Below are 23,415 nucleotides of genomic sequence, written 5' to 3'. Positions count from 1 at the left end.
ACAAAATTGCTATTTAAAAGCCCTCTTTGGGGACTTGTGTCATCTTAGTGTAACTTTGAAATTACAAGGGCCTTGAATAAGTTAAGGTAACATTGGCAAGTTGTACTATAATGGTTTCTCTTGTTGAGCTTAATGATTCTTCTTATACATACATTTATGTACTTGCTAGTTGTGAGGGTAAAATGCTTTGTTATATATAAACATGACTTTAACTTTGGGAAGATTGTGTCCAGTTTCACCAATTATTAAAGTCACTATGAGGAAGTGAGCTCTTCCTTCTGTTATTTGCTATGGGTCTTAGTTCTGCGGGTATTTGCTGCAGGTCTTAGTATAATTATCATTTCATCAGAAATACATTTTGTCAGGATTACTGGGAAAAATGTTAAAGACTCAGATCTGCAGGAGCACGATTCAGAATACTCTTACTGAGGCCATTCCTGGGAACAATGACGTTTTGAGACGTACTGTCTGTTTTAATCCATCTAATGTGTTGCTGTAGTTTTTAATAGCAGAATGCAATGTCTGTAATCATGGGAATTCTTACTGGCTCTTAAAATCCCTTTTTGTTGTTTTTGCTCAGTCTGTAGGGGCTGGAGGAAGGGTAAAGGAGCAAATACATCATCCATTTTTCAGTACCTAAGATACCCTGAGTTATGAATAACTGGTTTAGGGAAATTGTAATGACTCATTTATCTTAAGAAATGTTGTTCATTATTACTGTTACCATCTACTCACATTGCTGTAGTGGCTGTGACATTTAAAAGAACTCAGTCCAAATCTGAGCTCCTTTCTATACATCTGCAATCATAATGAGAGAGCAGTGTATGCCTTGAAGATTTTTTAAAAACAGGCAGTGAGGAAGGAAAGGGAATGTTAGCTCTACTGATTTTACAGAATAGTTCTGGTAAAGAGAGTTAACATGGTTCACCTTGGCAGGAAGCCTGCCACTATATTTCTTATCCCAGACTTTCCAAATCCCTTCCCTTACATGCCAGTTCTTTTTTTTTCTAAACTATATAAAGTGCTGTATGCAAGCACTTCTGGACTGGCAGCAGACTATGAATTTTATAGGCCTCCTTACAGGAAATCAGACTCCTAATATATGCAAGGTGGTTTTGTGAACTCAGTATAATAAGTGCCTTAAGATTTAAAATACCTCTTAGAAATGTGGAGGTTGATGGGGCACTTGTAATTCTGCAGAACACTTTTGTGTGTCTATTGTCATTCTCCAAAAGCTCTTGAAGTTCTAGAATAACTGCCAGTAATTGAATTACCCTTTCTCCTCTTTATTAACATCTGTTTCACTTAATACATAGTATAGCACGGTAACAAGAGGTGACTTTCTGTTTCTAAGCCCAGACTATGTTTGCTATTTTAGACTGAAGGCCTGACCAGTTGCTTGCCATTATTGAACATTAAATCAATATTTCTTTTCAGGAAGTTCAAATACATGCTTTTGTATGCTTCTGGTTTGCAAGGTAAAAAGCATCGTGTAGCCTAACACAGGTCAGAAATCTGATTTGAACCATGTATTTAGGGTTTCCTTCATAAAATAATATGTTGCCCTTTTCAACTTTTAGAGGTAAGCCAACGATTTCCAACAACACATCCAAATGGAAGACAGATCATGCTTACCTATCTGCTCCCTTGGCTTCATAATATTGAACTTGTTGACAACAGACTGCTCCTCCCTGGTTCAAGCCCTACAACTCCAGAAGATGAACTGAAGGACAAGGATGGGGAAGTAGCAGTCACAACTGGACTAAAAGGCAATGGCTGGGGCTCTCCTGAGGCCACCTCACTGGTTCTTAATAATCTCATGTATATGACAGCTAAGGTAAAAACATAAAACAAACCAAATACCATGTAAAACAATTTCTGCAATACTCAAACTTACATTTCTTAAGAAAAGGTTACTTACATTTCTTCCCTCTGATACCAGAAATTTTGCCCTGAAATGGTCTATATTAGTTTGACACAACCTTGGTTTTGAGGAGTTTCTTACTTTTAAGGACAATGCTAAATCTGTTCTCTTTCAAAACATGAACAACGTGTTTTACCATTCAAAAAAAAATATAATGAGAGCATTAAAGATTAGTTATAGAAAAACTAAATTCAGTTCCCTTCTGTTGATATCTAAGGCAGCAGGTGAAAGTTTGTTTGGCAGTAAGAAAGAGTACCTGCAATGTTCTTTGAGAGAGAAGAAAGGGCAATCACTCTCTCTGCGTAAAACTTCTTCCTAACCTCCAGCCTAAACCTCCCCTAGCACAACTTGAGATTGTGTCCTCTCGTTCTGGTGCTGGTCGCCTGGGAGAAGAGACCAACGTCCGCCTGTCTACAACCTCCCTTCAGGTAGTTGTAGAGAGCAATAAGGTCACCCCTGAGCCTTCTCTTCTCCAGGTGAAGCAACCCCAGCTCCCTCAGCCTCTCCTCATAGGGCTTGTGTTCCTCACGTGGATCGAAACCTAAATACCTTTAAATGCAATTTGTGCTCTGAAGTCTGTCAGGTAGCTCTTGAAAATACTGGTTTGTCACTTTTTACAGCATTTTACTGTTGATTTTACATGAGAAAATGCTCTAAAAGAGCATGCCTTAGTTTGGAGGTCTGTATGTTTCAAGAAATGTATGGTTATGCTCCTTTGCAGTACGGAGATGAAATTCCTGGACCAGAGATGGAAAATGTCTGGAATGCTTTGGCCAACAATGAAAAATGGAGTAACAACCTTAGGATAACACTGCAGTTTCTCATTAGTCTGTGTGGCGTTAGCAGTGACACCATCCTTTTACCCTATGTAAGTGTTTGCACTTTATTTGATCTACTTTTTGTTGTATAGGGTTTAATGAAGAAAACAGCTATCACCTGCAGAAAATGAATAGTGCAAAAAGAAGTGCCAACATATTCCCTTGCATACTGTACAGAATTAAATCATGGGGGGAAAATGAGCCAAGAAATTGAAATTTGAGAAAGCAATTGAATAGTGGGCATCTCAGTCTCCACCAGTGGAGCACACCTCATTTCAAGCTAGAGGTGGGCGTCTCTCAAGCAAAGGGCAACTCTGCATGTCTGTGTAAGAGGCCAGTAACAGGGACTGGCCATAGATTTCCAGAATTAGTGAGAATTCATGTCAGAAATGTGCACAAATATGCAAATAATTGATGTATTTAACATTTTATTTCTAAAAGACAGAATGCTTGTTCAGAAGTTAAGTAACTTGCATGAAAAATGAAGTGAGAATATGAAATGCTTGTATTTTTCTCAGTAATCAGTTTACAAAACTGTGAGTTCATTTATAAAAGTCAGCTAAACAACAGATATTATATCATGAGTGGGACTTAAGATGCTATGATTTTATTTGTTTGTTGTAAACATTTAGGTGCTCCTTCAGTGTGTGGTTTTAAGGGAAGAGTGCTACATTTTCCTTCAGCAGACTAAGGCTTTCTGTGGACCATCTCAAGACAGCTAACCTTTATTGGCTCCTTACCATAGCAACTTTTGCCTGGCTGTCATTAATTACATAACTGTTCCAGCAATGCACAAGTCAAACTGTACAGGATATTGTTATTATTCAAGTTAAAATAAAATCAGGGCTGTGTGAGAAAAGCAAGATAGTCCTATTCCCATGTTCTCTGTTGCTCAGTGGCTGGGTGAAACAGAATCCAAATTTAGTAGATTTTCCAGCACAGTTACAGTATGCAGTTTTATTAGTCTTTTACTATTGATGTCCCTGAAATAAATTTGAAATTCCTATTAATATGATTAAACTTCTCTAAAAAGCTTTATAAGCATACTCCATTTCCAGCTGCTGAAATTACACTTTGCTTAAAGTTTTTATGATAATTGCTATGCATAAAAGAACACAGAAAATACAGAAGACTGTAAAAGTGTTAATGGTGTTGTTATTGTAGAATAGACATCCTGTTGGTATCATTTCATTTGTAGGATTACTGTTCTGTATTCTCAAATCAGTGCCTATATATGCAAAGTCAGTGTTGCCTAGCTAATCTAAAGGGACAGTATTTGAAAGAACAAGCTTAAAGTCTGTGTGAGAAAAAGACAAAGGGGTTGATCCCGGCTATCCTAAGGGTAATAAGGTCTTTCTGTTAACTCGGCAGATTAGCAGAGGCTCTCCATTCAGTGTTGACCATGCGTTGAGCAGGATGTAGACGAGGGACCTCCTAGGTTCTTTCCAACCTGACAAATCCTACAACCTATGACAAAATTGAAATAGGCCCAAAGGTGGTCTCCATCAGGAGGAGCCATGTTGGCAGAAATCACAAATGTAAGAGTCAAAATTAAGCCTGTTGTATTCCTGACAGCTTACAAAAGGAATAGGGGCAGTTTTCTTAGAGAAAGGAATAGTCCTGTGCTGAGTGTATCTCATTTTAAATCTGTAGCTTAGTTGGAAATGCCTGAAAACTCTGTTCTCTTTCCCAGGAGCCCCTCATATACCTTGTCCCCCAGTCCAGATACTTGCCAGCCCAGAGCTTTCAACACATTCTTTTTCCAAAACTGTTGCCATCCCACAGCCCTGAGAAGCCTAACTCAAAGCCCCTTTCCGCTCACAGCACTTCTTTCTTTAGATTCTTTCCAAACCCTTTTGCCTCAAAGCTTTGGCTCTCACAGCCCTATCCTTCTCCAGGACAATAATATCCTCTTACTCCACAAAGACAGCAGTCTGTTTTGGCATCTCCAACTTAATCTGTACAGCATCTCCTGTTTTGACAATGGGACTTTTCTGCCCAGACTTCCAGTGGCTGTTAACAAGACAATCACGTCTTCATTAAGGGCAACGGCTGACAAGGTTCCTGTGTTTTCTGCCACTCTTTGGATTCTGGTTCTTGGATTGTTCAAAATCTGGAAAAGTTTTCAGCTTGTGTAGGAAGCTTGACTATGCTTGTGAGCCACCCTTTAACTGAGAGCTTTGTCTGGAGTAGGAAAATACACTGCTCAAGGGTTTGATAATGCCCTGGAATTTACAGTTAAGAAATTGTGCCTCACTGTGCGAGCTATGCACGGCTACTGATAACAGAAACATGTATCTTCCATTGTCACATAGATAACATATACAGGTTGGCAAATAAATAGAATTTTAGCATCAGCACTCTTCCGGCTCACCTGGGCTCAGAAGATCACAAAGTTGCAAGATTGCCAGTTTACCCATCTCATTTTGGAGCCCTCTGTGCCCTAAGGCAGTCACCAGCTGCTTCCTGCCTTCAGCCATCTGTTCTGACTATGTGGGTGCAAGCCAAAAAAACATGCCTGACTTACTTTTGTGTGTGTGTGTGTGATCAAACTCATTGATTTCTCCCTTTTGTTTTCCTAGTGCTCCAGTTCATATTGCTGAGCTGTCCTTTCTTTCTTCAGAGGTTTTAGAGCATTTCCAGTTCAGAAACCTTTTCAGCAAGGACTTAGTGTAGGAAATGTGACCCCTTCTGGGCTGAAAGAAGCTGGACGTGGCACTGTGAGCCCAACTGGAAATGAACTGAGTTTGTAATCTGGAAAGTCCCTGAAAGATTTTTTATCACAGTAAAAGAGACTTTAAATATGTGCATTTTCTCTACTTTAAGCAAAAGAAAAGGAGCGGGGTGAGGGGGAAATAAAAAGAGAAGTGAAGCAATCAGGAAGTTATTTTAATGGAAGTATTTAAGAGTATAAGAACAGCAATATTTGGTGAAGCCAACAGGCAATTTGCTCCAGTATATTAACTCCACTATTAATATAGGTTTAGGGATATCTTTAAAAACAAGGAGGCAAGCACAGAGGGATCCTCCCTTGGTCCCAGCAGTTTACAAATCAAATATTTTTGAGCCAGCGAGAGAGTCTCTGCTTTTATTAGACAATAGGGGTGTCTGCCCTCAAGAATTCAGTTCTCAGTATCTCAACAGCCCTCATTGCTGTGGTGCATACAATAAAGTTTGGCATCTTCTTAAAATATTTATAGAAATTCCCAGAATTTCCATAAATAATACTCTTAGATTTTTGAAAACAGAATGCATGAAAGTCCGTGTACATAATTGCTTCTCCTTTCTTCCATGTGCTACTGCTTTGACTGCAGATAGAGCCTGGCCTATTCTTTGTGGCTACACCTACCATATCTGCAAATATAGGCATGAAGTTTTGGGAGGATCTATGCTTTCCAGATGAGAAGTTTATTCTGTTCAAGAGAGAGATTAATTTTCAGTGAAAATCACATACTCAGAATACAAATCCCTGAGTGTCTTTCTAAGTTAATGCTTATATCCTTAAGTGACAGGGTGCAAAATTAGATGGGGCTTGTGTATGTATGTTATAAAGTTATATACCTAAACAGCTCATTTTGATAAGCAAAAACCTTTGTATTATTAGATCACAGATTCACTCTGCTGGGAAAATAATCATGACATCAAAGTAAGCTGATGTATTTCTATGTAAACAAGAGGGATGCTTTTGTGTGGTTGTGGCATCTGTCTAGGACTAATGTTTCCATTCCAAATCTTTTCAATACTGCAGGCTAACGTGTACTGGAAATTCACTTTGGACAGAGATGAATAACTGTTATCTTCTTCTCTAGATAAAAAAAGTTGCAATATATCTGTGTCGCAACAACACGATTCAGACAATGGAAGAGCTCCTTTTTGAGCTGCAGCAAACCGACCCAGTGAACCCAATAGTCCAGCACTGCGATAATCCTCCATTTTACCGGTTTGCTGCCAGTAACAAAGCCTCAGCTGCAGCTTCTGGTATGACCTAAATATACTTTCAGTTATGCTCTCCTGCACTTTTGAGTTTTCATCTCAGAAAAAAAACCCCAACTGTTACTTTTGCACCCATTCAGATCTGTGTCTATATAAAGTGCAAGTTTCAGGGGTTTGTTGCACATCTAAATCTCAGTTCTTTTTGATTCCTTATGTTGTATGTGGTTTGTAAACGCATGTTTCATTCTCTCAACTATTTTAATAGGATATTAACAGTGTTTGGTGCTGTTTAGAACTCAAATTATATGGTTCTACTAATAGTTTCTCACAAGAAGAAGTTATCATCAGTGCTGCGATCACAGCACATACACCAAAGCAGAAAACTGAGACCTTCAACTATATGGCAATTCCGTTTTCAAAGGCCAAATGCTATTTCCAAGATGCATTAATCAAAGATACTTAAAGGACACCAACCTCATATTTAACCTTGTCAATGTTCTGCCAAATTCTTGAAAAACAGGTTATGTTACCTGTCAATGAGCTTAGACGAAGGACTGGTAGAGCATCATTATGTTAATGTACCACTCAAAGCATTTAAACTTTACACTATTCAACCATGTCAACAGGTCTTGGTTTATAAAGGTAACGAGATCCTGGTTTATAGAGGTAGCAGTGTTCATTCATATGAGCAAGTACTTGCAGGATGATCACTTTGTGGCTGCCAAAAAAAACTTTTAAACAGTTACAGACTTCTATTGCTTTGCAAGTATTATCTTCTGCATGTAATACATGTTCTATTGACATCTCATATACAGGAACCACCTCCAGCAGTAACACTGTTGTAGCTGGGCAAGATAGTTTTCCTGATGTAGAGGAGAACAGAGTGGTGAAAGAGACTGATGAGAGGTTTGTGATTTGTTTTTTTGTTTGCCCTTTTCTTTTCCCCCCAAATATATGTTTTCCAACATTAAGGGTGAGATGTGGAGCAAAGTTTGCACTGTTTTGTGAGGAACTCTGATGCTGAGACTGGTCCTAAGTGGTGTTATCCCAGCAAATTAAATAATCCTATGAAAACAGATTGAGAGAGTTGGGGCTACTCTGGAGAAGAGAAGGCTCTAAGGAGACCTTGTTGTGGCCTTCCAGTATCTGAAGAGGGCCTACAAGAAAACTGTTGAGTGACAGGTGGTGATAAAACTAAGGAGGATGGAGCAAAAATAGAAATGGTTAGATTAAGATTAGATATTAGGAAGAAATTCTTCACTGTGAGAGTGGTGAGACACTGGAAGAGGCTGCCTGGGGAGGTAGTAGAAGCTGCATCACTGGAAGTGTTTATGGCCAGGCAGGGGAGTTGGAATTAGATGATCCTGGAGGTCCCTTCCAACCCAGACAACTCTATGAATTTTGTATTAAAAAAACCCCAACCAAACAAAAATGCCACACACAAAAAACCCCCACACTACTATTCACATGATTCTAATTTCTGACTTTTGTTTAATAATACATTGCAGAGGAACATCTGTTAAACCTGTATCAGATGAATTGTGCTATGTAGATCATAGTTTTGTAGGAATTATCTAGAGTAGTTGCTAGTACCACTTCAGTAGTACAACCCACCTTCCACAGGTTCAGAACACAGAGAAAAAATGAGGAAAAAAAACTTTTCTGTGCTTCAGAATCTTTTTAATGACTTGCCTTCTACATGCCTTAAACACAAGTAGCTTTTTTTCAGATTGGTTATGTCTGATTGCTAATTTAAAAGTAAATATGGCATTCAGTACTAAGATTTCAACCTGATAATAAAGAGAATTTGACTCAGAATGACATTATTCAGCATATGCACTAGAAATGTTTTCAAAATAAAAGTATTTTTCCTCTGGATTTTTTATTATTAGTTGCATAAATATTGATGGCTCTATAGTTAGATGATTATTATTGTGGCTATCTAAGTTAGATTATTGTTTGGTTGATTTGCAGGTAAGTTGAGCCAACATCATTTCCTGCTATACTTTTCACTGTGTTTTTGGGGCTTCTTCCCTTAGCTAAATGTTAAATGTGACTCCAAAAGCATTTTTGCCATTCAAATGTAAATGCATTATAAAAATGAAAGGAAGATTACACATTAAAAAAAGAAAGGAATATTGCAAAGTTCTGATATTGGTATTCTGATTCCTGATAAAAGTCTCTTCATAAAACAAATGTACTGGGCTGCATCAGGAGAAGTGTGGCTAGCAGGTCGAGGGAGGTGATCCTCCCCCTCTACTCAGCCCTGGTGAGACCCCACCTGGAGTACTGTGTCCAGTTCTGCAGCCCCTATTACAAGAGGGATGTGGAGGTGCTGGAACATGTCCAGAGAAGGGCCACAAGGATGATCAGAGGGCTGGAGCACCTCTCCTATGAGGACAGACTGAAGGAGTTGGGGCTGTTCAGTCTGCAGAAGAGAAGGCTCCGAGGTGACCTAATTCTGGCCTTCCAGTATCTGAAAGAGGCCTACAGGAAGGCTGGGGAAGGACTTCTCAGGATCTCAGGTAGTGATAGGACTGGGGGGAATGGAATGAAGCTAGAGGTGGGGAGATTCAGGCTGGATGTGAGGAGGAAGTTCTTCACCATGAGAGTGGTGAAGCACTGGAATGGGTTGTCCAGGGAGGTGGTCGAGGCCCCGTCCCTGGGGGTGTTTAAGAGCAGGCTGGATGAGGCTCTGTCCAGCCTGATCTAGTGTGGGGTGTCCCTGCCCATGGCAGGGGGGTTGGAACTATATGATCCTTGTGGTCCCTTCCAACCCTGAATGAAACTATGAAACTATGATTTCATTCCTGGCTTTTATGTTGTCAAAGACTCTAGAAGCCGCACTTCAAAACCAGTGTGTCAATTTTGGTATGACTCTTAATATTGACTATGTATTGACTATTACAGAAGGTAATAGATTGCAAACAAACTGTTCTCAACAATAGGGGCATTTTTTTAAAGAATGCAAAGCTAATGAGAAGATACCTGGGTTTATGTTGACAGAACATGGTTTAAAATGCTCTGCTTTCAAATAACTTACATGACCTGTATTCTCCAGGTGCTTCATTCATGGTAGAATTCATTTCTGCCTGTTTCTTCATATTTTTTTTCCTCAACTTTATTCTTGTCTTCTCTTGTTTGTTTTTTTTAATAATGCCAGATAAATATGTCAGCAATTGTCAGTTTGTAGACATTTATTAAGAGAATTTATTACAATATATCAAATAGAATAGAATAAACCAGGTTGGAAGAGACCTTCAAGATCATTGTGTCCAACCTATCATCCAACACCACCTAATCAACTAAACTATGCAACCAAGCACCCTATCAAGTCTCCTCCTGAATACCTCCAGTGATGGTGACTCCACCACCTCCTCAGGCAGCCCATTCCAATGGGAAATCACTCTGTCTGTGTAGAACTTCCTCCTAACCTCCAGCCTAAACCTCCCCTGGTGCAGCCTGAGACTGTGTCCTCTTGTTCTGGTGTTGGTTGCCTGGGAGAAGAGACCATCATCCGCCTGTCTACAACCTTCCTTAAGGTAGTTGTAGAGAGCAATAAGGTCACCCCTGAGTCTCCTCTTCTCCAGGCTAAGCAACCCCAGCTCCCTCGGTCTCTCCTCATAGGGCTTGTATTGCAAGCCCCTCACCAACTTTGTTGCCCCTTTCTGGACACGCTCCAGCAAGTCAACATCCTTCCTAAACTGAGGGGCCCAGAACTGGACACAGTAGGAGAATGAGATGCTGGAAGGACAAAAAATAGCAGAATTATAATGGCTTATGATGCCTTTTTGTCACCTCCACAATGAAATTAGTTGTGCCCTTATGAGCAGACATGCTTTGGTATGTCAACATATAATTCAATACCAGTACTATGTATGCATTTAAGTAAGAAATTGCATTGAATGTTGCCATCGAGAACTTTCAGTCTTGCTTTGTATGACAAAGTTGTTTAAATATGGTTATTTGTAATTAATTTCCTAGCTTTGCATCACTAGTACATCACACACATCACTAGCGTGTGATCCTCTAGCATGGCTCCCCCTACTCCACTTCAGGCCTGATTGTGCTGACAGCACAAGGAGGTGGAGGAAGCCAAAAAAGATTACCAGTAAAAGCTAGCTTGTTGTGGATCTGTAGCAGACTTGAGGATAGCTGTGAACAATTTGTTATAGCTCTAATATCCCTTAACTCCTCTGCTAGATCTGCTCTGGCAGTTGCTGGATTATCCTATTGAAAGATCACCTAATTCAATGGTGATCTGCTGCAGCTTTTGCTGCTTGATACCTGTGTGGCTTAACTTTGGACTATTCAGTCAGTTACTGCTATAGCAGGTTGACAGAATGTTACCTGTGCACATGGGCTGTGACAAAATACTAGTGTGAACAGTTTATATCTTACTGTGTCCAGTTCTGGGCCCCTCAGTTTAAGAAGGACATCGAAACACTTGAGCGTGTCCAGAGAAGGGCAACAAGGCTGGGGAGAGGCCTTGAACACAAGCCCTATGAGGAGAGGCTGAGGGAGCTGGGATTGTTTAGCCTGGAGAAGAGGAGGCTCAGGGGTGACCTCATTGCCCTCTACGACTACCTGAGGGGTGGTTGTGGCCGGGAAGGGGTTGGTCTCTTCTCCCAGGCAACCAGCACCAGAACAAGGGGAGGTTTAGACTCGAGGTGAAGAGGAAGTTCTTCACTGAGCAAGTCATTCGTCATTGGAACGGGTTGCCCAGGGACGTGGTTGAGTCACCATCCCTGGAGGTGTTCAAGAGGGGATTGGACATGGCACTTGGTGCCATGGTCTAGTCATGGGGTCTGTGTTGATAGGTTGGACTCGATGATCCTCAAGGTCCTTTCCAACCTAAGTTATACTGTGATACTGTGATAGTTCAGCCTTAGCACAGTTTCTTGCTTCAAGAATATCACATTTGTAGCATAAGAGTTTTCCCTCTGTTGATTTTAAAAGCTTGTGACAGGGAAACAGAACTCCTCAGAAAGTGACTGCTGAAAATCTTACTTTGTGGAAAGAAACAGCCATTACCTTCACATTGCTGTCTACTCCCATATAAAAGCTCACGCTTAAGGAAATGCATTTTTGGTAGAGTAAGCATATAGTCCAGATGTTTAATGTCAGTCTGTGTTTTTAATGAAGATTTTTCTTGTATTTGAAGGTTCAGTAATGTAGTCAGAGCACACACCCGACTAGAATCAAGGTACAGTAACAGCTCTGGAGGATCTTACGATGATGACAAAAGTAAGTTCTATTATTCAATACGATGAAATTTCCGGTGTTTTGGTGTGAGAGGAAAACACTCTTATGACTGCTGAAGGCTCTCTGTGTAAGTTTTGTATAAACAGTAATGTAGTATCACCATATGGGGGTGTCCCTACTTTACCTTCATACTTCATTTAATTAATTTGCTTTGTTTAACTTGGGCTCAGTCAAATCTGTGCAGAGGCTAGAGAACTTCACAGAAGGCAGCAGGAGAGAATCCTTCAGACAGTAACACCTTGAACCTTTCATACATGGCAAGGTGGAAGGCTTCCAAGTGCGTTACAGCAAGTATTTTGAACTGCACCCTTTGCCAGTATTTCCCTCCAAGTAAAGTGCTGTTATATGAGCATGAAGAAGAGATTCAGGAGTTTCCAAAAAGGAGGTCTTATCTCCTTTTTAGTTTTTCTCTGCTGTCTGCAACCAGCTCCTGGCTGCCACTGTGCATAGTTGTATTAGAGGGGATAGCAAGACAAGGCTCCTAGGCATACTTGCTCTTTATGTGTTTCTGCCAAATGGACTATAAATGGACGCTTAACACTCGGCAGAGGTTGCAAAGAAAAGATCATTCTGTCAACTGTTGAATGACTGTAAATTTTAGGAGCTGGATGGTTTGACTTCATTTCTGGAGCGAATTGTAAGGAAGCCAATCTACAGATTTCAGTTAGACCCTAACCAAATGTAAAAGGCAAGACCTTTATATTGACTTTCATCTCTGGTTTAATAAAGCCAGGTTAAATAATATAGAGCCCAAAATACCTTATCTCGGTGCCATGGACACCATTTTGGGACAGTATTTTACCACAAGAAGTAAAGATTCTGTATATTCTTTAATGCAAGTAATGTATATTTTTGCAACACTCTTCTCCAAAATATGGTAAAACTGTCAAACAAAATATGAAAGGATAATTTTATGCATATCAACAACTATTTTTCATAATTATGAAAGAAAATATTTGCAAAATATTGTGTACATACTATAGTATTCAAATGCACAAAAATGTGTGCAGCAAACACCATGGAGTTTAGTACACCTCTCTTGTTTTTTCTTATGGCTCTCTAGTGCCACAGCTACTAAAACTTCTTCAGCAGATGTTTAGTTGGAGCACAAGTGCTAATCTGATCTGCATGAACAAACTTTGGAAACAGAACAATGTTTATATTGTTGGGACATTCTTCACAAGTAGCTGGTTTAAACAAGAGCTTAGAGTAATAAAAGGTTAAAGAATACTGACGTTTTCTTTGCTTTTTCGGAATGCCTCCTAGAGCTGATGCCCAAATGGTTTTTCCTGCCTGTACCTGCAAGCCTTATAGTACCTGTGAATATTTATGCAAGGTTTGCTTCTCATAGGGGTTCCTTCCATAAACATATGAATAACTAGATATAAAATAAAGTGCATTTTACTTAGCTACTGACATTTATACAGAACTCTATAAAGAAAGAGTAATTTTTATACCATTTGTCATTCTATAAGATAAATAATGCAACCTCCGTTAAGAAAACACAACTTAGACCCTCTGTCAGGCAGCCCAGGTGGCAAAGTTGTTGTTGCTATGCCTTCTCTCTTCTCTCCAGTCTACCTTGGGCATATGGGTATTGGTGAGCATATAAATGGGGAACACAACTCTACAGCACAGGAACTCTGGTGTTCAGGGAAAGATTGTATGTCAAGGTGCAAAGTGCTGTTTTTTTTTGTCTGGGTTTGCACATAAACCTGTCAAAATGAATGAGGATCCAGGTCTTACTCTGGACCTCATGAAACAGTTTGATGTGAAACATTTAAACTGGCAGTAATAAATAGTGTCTCTGCAGTACTTTTCATGAGAAAAGCATCTGGCAAACATTCATCTGGTTAGTCCTTAGAAGGTGAACACATGAAAATGCTATACTCTGCTACATTATTAGATCAGTTTATTCTTCTTTATCTGCAACTAATAAATCATCCTGCACAGGACGAGAGAACTAAGCAGAGGTCTAAATCATAAAGATCTAATGTGCTCCTTGGAAGACAACCACTGAAAAATGGGAATGATAAATTGGCATTTTAGTAATATTTGAAGAAGCAGTTACTGCTTTGAAGGGCTCCTGAAGATGCTTTGTCAAAATGAGGAAGAGATATATGCATTAGAAAAATACCTTTGTAGGCATCAGAACAGTTTTGTTTCCCATTGCAAAGCCAACAAGCATCAGATGCCTGCTGTTAAAAAAAAAAGGTGCTAAGATCTTCGAATCTACCTAATGTGCAAAAGTGTAACAACACCAAAAAACCCAAAACACAAAACCAAATGAACAAAACAAAACAAAACAGACCAAAACAAACCTAGAGTGAAAAATAATCCTCCCATTAAAAATTCTCAAAGGACAATGTTCAGATGCATGTCAAGAGCAGGCCTGGAAAGGATACTTTCCATCACAGTGTATAATAGACTGCCAGACCTGCAAAATAAAAAGTGAACAATGGGCAAAATGTGAAAAATGAGAGGAAACAAAATACAGGAGAGAGGAACAAAGCTTCTCTCTGTGAGGGGAGACAGAAAGTGGTGGAAGTAACTTCTGACCTACATCATTGCAGATAAACAGGTGGAAGAAAAAAACTCTGTTGCTCATTAACATACAGCAGCTGTCATGCTGAGCAAAGTTAAATACATCTTTGAGAAATTCAAGAGATAATTCATCCCTGTTAAAAGAAAATTACCATGAAGATGGTTTTTGCATTCTGTATGCCTCCTTCCTAATTCAAAACATTTAACTTCTGCCTTTGAAGCTCATTAGGGCACTGCTGAGGAGTTGCAGAAACATGTCACTGGTACACAGCTCCTTGCAGCAGATGGCCTCTGACAGCAGCTCTGTTGGATGAACTTTTCTCTCATTTTTAAAGCAAAAGTCTGTTGCTTGGTGCTTTGTGATCTGGATCCAAAGCTACTAAGTGGCAGTAGGGATTCATCTGCCACTCCTGCTATTCAGTGCTGTCTGCCTGGAATCTGTTTGATTTCCAGCAGCATGAAAGAGGGATTAAAAATGCATCACATGTTATGGAACACAGGAATTTACAATTACAAACCTTGTGTCATCTTATGTTCTTCCATACAGCTGAGCTGGTACATTAGTATAAATTCTTATTTTATTATTTTTCCAAAATGTGTAACCAGACTTGGGTTGTATGCACTCTCTTGTAATGCTTTTCCATGCAGATGATCCTGTTTCTCCATATACAAGCTGGTTGTTGAATATTGTTGAAACCAAACAACCGCATCCCCTACCCATGCCTTACAATGGAGGATGTTGGGCGCCACTTGTGGACTACCTCCCAGAAACCATCACACCCCGGGGACCCCTTCATAGGTAAGCAGTTTCTCATTCTGACATTTCAAACAGCAAGATGCTTCCTCTCACCAACACCAATCCTACTGTCCTACCACTCAGAACATCTGAAAATCATACCTTCAGTTTCTGCCGATTTCAGCACTTATAATCAACATGCAGTGAAGGCTTGCAGTTCTACCATATTTCTACCAAAAAAAGAATCAGACTGAAGAAACAATTAAAACACTTTTGGTTGGTTGGGTTTTTTTTTTCATTCTAACTGGGCTATGTGTATTCTGACATTCTCCTTTTACATAATTTGTAGTGACAGTAATAGTGTGCTTTTCAGTAATGGCTGCTTACCTGCTTAATAATGTAAAGAAGCATTAATCATGCTGAGAAGAAATGTTATAAAATTGAATATGTAGGGATTACTTATTTCTTCAGAAATAGTCATCATATTGCTGTTTTCCCATCTCCAGGAGGTTTCAAACTGATACTATGATCTTATTTTCAGGTGCAATATTGCTGTCATTTTCATGACAGAGATGGTAGTAGATCACAGTGTGAGAGAAGATTGGGCTCTTCACCTCCCATTATTATTACATGCTCTCTTTTTAGGTAAGACAAATAGAACAAACAACTAGAGTATTCATGTACTCCTGTCCTTTAGCTTTGCTGAAGCTGTAGAGTTGTATTTCTTATGTGTTTTTAAGTATGATTTTCTTTTCTTAAAAAAATCAAACAAAATGCACACAACAAAAAACCGACACCAAACAAAAAACCCAAACAAATTACACACACAGAGAAAAAAAGGAGTCCTAACCCTGAAGCAGTTACAGTCAGTCTGTGAATTAGTCACAAGCCTTTGTATATTTTGACCACTTTTGCCCAAATTTGAGATGTGGGTAGAAATTTGAAGATGATTAACTTCAAAAATATCTCTAAAACCCCCATAGTCATGTCCCTACCCTCCCCAGGAAAGACAAAACTTAGCCTTTATTCAGCTTGATGAGTAGCTGGGCACTCAGCTTATGCTTTAGCCCTGGACTACACCCACCAGTGCTCTCTTGCCTTTACCAAAACATTCAATAAACCAGCCAAGATTACTGTACTGCAGAGATAATGAAGGTAGGACATAGTCCAAGCAAGCAAGCTTCATTAATTTCACTAGTAATGGAATACTTATTCATCAGTGTCTTCCCTTATATACCTGAGCACAGAGGCACTGCATTTTTCCCCACTGCTCTGTCTGTTCTTAACTATTCAGATGGAGAGTGATAACATCCTGATACCTTCCTTATCCTGCCACTTAACATTATGAAAAGTGAGTGGTCTGATTTTTCAGCACAGTAGAATATTTAGCGCTCTGAACTTTCAATGTTGATAAATAATAGTTTTCATAAATAAACACAGCCAGCCACTCATGAAATAAATTTATTGTAACTAAAGATTGCAGTCCACTTGTCATTCAGTCACCATAGTTACAACTAAATCTATTCACTGGCAATCTGAGAAGAGTGTGATATTCAGCAGGCAAAAAAGATTAAGTTAGGAGATTACAGCGCAGTGGTAGAGTATGTGATATACTTCAGTATGTAACTGAAGAATAGTATCGTAGTATCATAGTATCAGTCAGGGTTGGAAGGGACCACAAGGATCATCTAGTTCCAACCCCCCTGCCATGGGCAGGGACACCCCACACTAGATCAGGCTGGCCAGAGCCTCGTCCAGCCTGGGCTTAAACACCTCCAAGGACAGGGCCTCAACCACTTCCCTGGACAACCCATTCCAGTGCTTCACCACTCTCATGGTGAAGAACTTCCTCCTCACATCTAGCCTGAATCTCCCCACCTCTAGCTTCATTCCATTCCCCCTAGTCCTATCACTACCTGAGATCCTGAGAAGTCCCTCCCCAGCCTTCCTGTAGGCCCCCTTCAGATACTGGAAGGCCACAATGAGGTCACCTTGGAGCCTTATCTTCTGCAGACTGAACAGCCCCAACTCCTTCAGTCTGTCCTCATAGGAGAGGTGCTCCAGCCCTCTGATCATCCTTGTGGCCCTTCTCTGGACACGTTCCAGCACCTCCACATCCCTCTTGTAATAGGGGCTCCAGAACTGGACACAGTACTCCAGGTGGGGTCTCGCCAGAGCTGAGTAGAGGGGGAGAATCACCTGCCTTGACCTGCTGGCCACACTTCTCCTGATGCAGCCCAGGATTTCTGCTACTCCATTAGCAACTGTTCTGTTTGAATTTTTTTGCTGAAACAGGTTTTCTTTGGAAAATGCTCACTCATCAAATATTCAAGTTTTATATCTTACTACATTGATTTCAACAAAGTTCTAATGAAACACAAGAATTACTGTTGTAGTTCTTACCAGGACTGTGCCAGATAGGCCTTCTTGCATCAGTTTCAATATGACATTTCACATACATTCTTCACTTAATAAGTTAATCCATTTTGTGGCTGGCCATAATAGTTTTTTCACTCGTTTTGCGTAGTCCTTTTAATTTTCTAGGTGTAAGAAGGAGCCATCCAAATAAACATATACAGAAACAGAGTTAAGATATTAGTAATCCATTATAAAATAGTTTACTGATTTGCTCCTGCAATAATGTTTCAACATTACAGTTTTCCATAAGAAATACATAGAAATTTAGAAATACCCCTGATGATTCCGTGGTTAAGAACTCCACATTCTCCAAAGTGAAATTAAAGCTAAATGCAACTGGTAACTAAGTGTAACTGCTCTAGTGGTAACTAAAATGAGAACACACTTTCAAGCTTTAAGTTCAGTTTCTCAGGAGTTGTTATACCTCTCGTGGAAAATGTTTCCATGTTTAGTAGTAGAGCTCTGTTGTGAAGGTGTAATAAAATTATTCGACGCCTGTTAGCCAAAGGTCTGAAAGTGATTGAAAATAAACTATTTCTGGAAATGTGAGCAGGCAGATGCATCTGACCAAACAAAAAACCAAAACCCAAAAACTGGAAAGTGGTATGGTATCTAGCTGGAGAGCCTGTATTCTTCTGTTTGTTGTAAGGCATGAGAAAATTAAGGTGAAATAATTTTGCAGTGTATACGTTTGCCTATTGAACGGTTCGTAGTGCTGATAGTGAAGTAGAGGGGTAGACTGCTGGTGTGAGCCTACCTGCCTCAATAGTGCATAAAAATCTCTGCTGTTTAAAAGCTGGTTTGCAACCACTGTGGAATGCATTGAGCAGTTACACTCCTTTCCCATGGAAATGTGTCCAGATCACAGAAACTTACCCTCTCAGGAACATCTCCAAGTTAAAGAAAGGCCCAAGTATTGGCAAGCACAAAGACTGACCTTTCCTTCTCGCTTCATAGTTAGCAGGTATTTGTCAATACTTTGATAGAACCCTAGGCTTTAACACAATGTCAGTCACAACTGCTGCCAAAATAGAATTTATTTTCAACTGGAAGAACTTCTTGTATCCTTTTCAGTGTATGATAGAACAGGGTAGGATGGGTTCATTATCTCCTGGAAGATAGAAGGAAAGGGAGAAATGAGAAAGAAACCTGAGGAAGCTGAAAAAGAGGTGGGTGGGTTGGCCATGGTTCTTGTTGAGGCATCTATGGGCAGATGAGTAAGACAGAGGACCTCCAAAAACCTGCCCATAGGAGCCAAAGACACATAGTTCAGACTATGGCATTATGAACAGCTTCATTTTTAGGCGAAGCAAGAACCAGTGTGGGGTTTATTAGGAAACACTGGACTTGAAAGACCTGTTGACTGCTGCCACTTAGAGTAATGAAGAAAACAATTGAATTTTCCAGCACTGAAACTGCTGCTGAGTAGAAGAAAGCATTTCAAAATACCTTGGAAGACACCAATTATTTTACAATAATTCATGAGTTATTCAGGTTGTGTTAACATCTTAGAAACAGCAGTTAAGGGCTAGCCAGATCAGAGTCTTTTGGTGTCAGTGGCTAATTTCTCATGCTGTTCAGTGGTAGCTGAAGTTCTTTTCAAGGGATTTCATCTATTGATTCCTTTCTTAATAAATTAGTATCTACCTCTTACAGTTTGCACTTACAAAATTGATGGCTGTGCAAGAAAGCCAGATACTGAGGTCAGCAATATAAGTTGTATTGCCACGCGTTGTTTTCTACCTCCTATATGGACTTCAGTCTGGAAACTAAATATACACACACATTTAAGTAAAAACAGTAGTAGCTGTATCTGGAAGTACTGCATCTTTTGTTTGTTTGCACTGTTGCCCTGAACTGCCTTGGAATTTTTGCTATTTCTGGAATGTGAACTTGTTTATTATTTTGTATTCAGTGACTGCTGTGACCTTTTCTTTTAGGTCTTGACCATTACCGCCCTGAGGTCTTTGAACACAGCAAAAAGCTACTGCTTCACCTTTTGATTGCATTATCATGCAATAGCAACTATCAAGCCATTGCATCAGTGCTTCTTCAGACCAGAGAGATGAGTGAGACCAAGACTCTAACAGTCCAACCAGCATACTTACCTGAATATCTTTATACAGGTAATACAGCAAAAGAAGAAAATAAGATTACACTATACTGTGATGGTTTTTAAAGTAGGATGCCAAAGTTATATTCCTAAAATGTAACAGTTTTAATAAAGTAGTAAAGTGGCAAATATGAACAGTCCTCATCAATATTAATTCCATGTGAACTGCCCTAGAGATGCACTCAGATTATTATTAGATAACTTTTTCTGATAGTGAGAAAGCTGTCTGAAGTAAGGCAAAATATATAATGTAGAATTTTAAACATTAATATGGCTAATAACTTCCTAACTTTCCCCCTCAGGGAACCAAGACTACATTAAATGAGGGCAATCACTCCTCAACCTTCAAAAGAAATGAATAAATAATTCCGACACAGGAAGAGCAGCAAGAATGTGCAGCTCAAATTTTCCATTATTAAGTTAAATTTTGCATAATATACACCCTCATTATATCACAGATACACTTCATTTCTGTCCTGAAATCTATTGCTACATTAGGAGGCTTACTACGTACCTTTGCTGAGATGAGTATTCTTTTAAGTTGCAGCAATTTACCTGTTTTTAAGGGGTTGCTTGGGAACAGCTTGTAGAAAGCTGCTAGCCAGGTTTACTGTTGTCATGTAATACTGCTAAAAGCAAGCATACTGTTGAGATTTGAAGGAATCACAGAAGCAATGTAGAGTTACAGAGGTAGGATTAGTTGTCTGGGAGAGAGTGAGGATCTTTATACAGTGAGAAAGTTGGTGAGGGGCTTGGAACACAGGCCCTATGAGGAGAGACTGAGGGAGCTGGGGTTGCTTAGCCTGGAGAAGAGGAGACTCAGGGGTGACCTTATTGCTCTCTACAACTACCTTAAGGGAGGTTGTAGACAGGCAGAGGTTGGTCTCTTCTCCCAGGCAACCAACACCAGAACAAGAGGACACAGTCTCAGGCTGCGCCAGGGGAGGTTTAGGTTAGAGGTCAGGAGGAAGTTCTACACAGAGAGAGTGATTGCCCATTGGAATGGGCTGCCCAAGGAGGTGGTGGAGTCACCATCACTGGAGGTGTTCAGGAGGAGACTTGCTAGGGTGCTTGGTTGCATGGTTTAGTTGTTTAGGTGGTGTTGGATGATAGGTTGGACACGATGATCTTGAAGGTCTCTTCCAACCTGGTTTATTCTAGTCTAGTCTAGTCTAGTCTATGCTAAATGAAAAGGAAAGATTGTGAAATTAGTGGGATTTCTGTGGCTCTTCAGGAATATTACCAAAAGTAATATATAGTTTAGTCTTATAAAGAATGGTACTTGATAATGAATTTTAATTTTTTTATGAGACATGAAGTATTCTTTTGAAGTAATGAGAAGCAGCGATGCGTATTTCAGATTAATGGATTAGTTTGGCAATTGAGGTTTCATCCTGAATAATGTCTGTGCAAAATTACATTACATGTGACTTTCCCCTCTTGATTTCTGCAGATCTCTTTTCCAATGCATGTCCATGAATTATTCAGTATTCTTACTTTAAAATTATGTTACTGCTTTGAATGAAAAACTGTTTTCATTCCCGTGTCTGAACAACATAATGGGTACCCTGTGTCTGGGCCTCTGAAGTCCAAGAAATTATCAAAACTTTGTATTGGGAGTCTTTTTTGAGCAGCTAATACAAAGAGTGAGAGTATGGGTGAGTAGCTACAGCAAACAATGAGCTCAGGTTTGCTCCATACAGTGTCAGGCTACTAAATTAAGAATCTCCTGACCTGGAATGCACATTGTCAGTAGGGAGGCCCCTCCTGCTCCTGGTTTTCTCACAAGGCCAGTTTTGCTGTTGTAAATGCAGATGACTAGCTGTCTAAACTTAAGAAAACAGGTCATAGTTTCTAATTTGAACTCTGAAGTTTTGTTGCAAGCTTTTGATCCAGCAGAACTCTTACACAGATGTTTAATCTTAAGGCTGAAAATATTTAGTATGAGTAATCCAGTAATCCAGTGTTTACAGTTACTGAAGGTGTTGAACAGAAGCCTTAAACATTTGTGTCTTGGCTTCCATTGCATTTTTTAAATTAGGACAGCATCGTTGTCCTGACAATTCCACCCTGCAGACATTTTTACCTCATCATATTGGCCCAGGGAACTGAGTTCAACTTTGCACGCACTTAGCCACCTTCAAAATTAACCTTACAAAAAGTAACTTATTTACACAGTATATTTATGGGTTCTATTCAGTTGTGGGTATTGCAATCTACAGGTTCTATTCAGTTGTGGGTATTACATTCCACATCTGAAGACAGTTAAATGATTTAAACACAGATCTGACATTTCCAATACAGCAATTCAAACTGGAAATGCAGGTGCTGTGATCTGTGGTTTTCCCACAAATGTGATTCCAGGGCAGATTAGCTTAGTGCTCACAACTTGTTCCTCTGTCTGGTATCTTCCCAGATGCTGTGGCTATGATTTGAGCAGTCCTTGGCTCAGAGAGGGCTATGGGGCCTCTCTCTTGTGTGTTCCGTCACTGGACTGTAGCCTCTTCTGGACTTCAGCTCTCTTGGAGCTTATCCTCTTTCTGCCTTGGTCCAGGTGCAAGGCCTGGGCGTAGTTGTTGCCTGTTAGTGCAGGCCCTTCACCTGCTACTTGGCCAGCATTTGGCTCTTGTTGCTTGCTGGGTGAGAACAAGGCAAGTTGCCTGACTTCTTGGCTGGTTTAAATACTGTTCCGAGACAACTAATGCCCTTTGGTAACACAGAACCCTGATAACTGGACCTATAGGATGGGGCATATCCAAACATGGCCAGGGACATACACAGTTCACAGCTGTGTTACAAAGTTAATTACACATGGTACATGTTTATCTGGACCCCAAGAAGCGTCCAGGTTTGCACATTCACAGGTGCTTAGCACGTAGTCTGGGCTAGGGCACGTTTTGAGGTTTGACCCTTCAGGACAGTATTGGATTCTGCACATTTAGAAACACAGCACCATTTTCACTCACACTGGCATTTTAGGGTGGTTGTGTCCTGCAGGTTTTCCCCATGTTTCCCAGTAGAAAGTTTCTGCTGCTGGCTCTGAAGAGAACTTCTTGGCAGACACTTTCCTCTGTAAGGCTGACCCAACAGCACATTCCATCTTTATCTCCTCCCTTTTGGCTGGCAGGTGGCTTTGACTTTCTGCGGGAATACCAGTCCTCTCCGGTGCCAGACTCCGGCTTGAGCTCCAGCTCTACCTCCTCCAGTATCAGTCTGGGAGGCAGCACTGGAAATCTCCCACAGATTACACAAGAGGTTGAGGACATGGACACTGCTGCTGAAACAGATGAGAAAGCAAACAAATTAATTGAGTTTCTAACAACCAGGTAATGGAGATAAGCAAAGCATGTGTTTGTACTAGAAATGCATACTTTCATGTCTTCTCTACAATTGTCAGGAGCAACTTAAAAGACTCAAGTAAAATGACTGAGCTTGTATAGCAATTACAGACTCCCATTCCTCTTTTATTGATACTTGCAGAAGCAGGTACATACTTAAAAGCACTACAGTGTCAGAAACAAGAGAAAAATATCTTGCCTGACAGGAATAAAATGTTTAATTGATTGACAGTATTGTTTTCAACAATGAACCAACAGAAGAGGACAGGTTTGTTATTAGAAATTAGATAGGAAGTGTGCTTGGCATAGTGAAAGGCCATGGTGAA

General features: G+C 40.0%; 1 protein-coding gene across 6 annotated transcripts in view; it reads left to right on the top strand.

Moving 5' to 3' along the window:
• Positions 1-23,415, top strand: part of FRY (FRY microtubule binding protein) — a 257,340-nt gene that overhangs the window by 186,740 nt on the left and 47,185 nt on the right. For all 6 annotated transcript variants that reach the window (XM_068143156.1, XM_068143114.1, XM_068143147.1 and 3 more), the window contains 9 exons: positions 1,581-1,837; positions 2,646-2,792; positions 6,552-6,720; positions 7,491-7,581; positions 11,840-11,922; positions 15,133-15,283; positions 15,762-15,865; positions 19,579-19,764; positions 22,879-23,077. In XM_068143156.1, the coding sequence (XP_067999257.1) occupies positions 1,581-1,837; positions 2,646-2,792; positions 6,552-6,720; positions 7,491-7,581; positions 11,840-11,922; positions 15,133-15,283; positions 15,762-15,865; positions 19,579-19,764; positions 22,879-23,077 (1,387 nt within the window). The remainder of the gene's footprint in view (positions 1-1,580; positions 1,838-2,645; positions 2,793-6,551; positions 6,721-7,490; positions 7,582-11,839; positions 11,923-15,132; positions 15,284-15,761; positions 15,866-19,578; positions 19,765-22,878; positions 23,078-23,415) is intronic.

The sequence above is a fragment of the Melanerpes formicivorus genome, unplaced genomic scaffold (assembly GCF_026170545.1).
Source record: "Melanerpes formicivorus ecotype bairdi unplaced genomic scaffold, bMelFor1.0.p_v2 SCAF_1, whole genome shotgun sequence".
Classification (NCBI taxonomy): Eukaryota; Metazoa; Chordata; class Aves; order Piciformes; family Picidae; genus Melanerpes; species Melanerpes formicivorus.
This window is presented reverse-complemented; position numbering and strand designations above follow the sequence as displayed.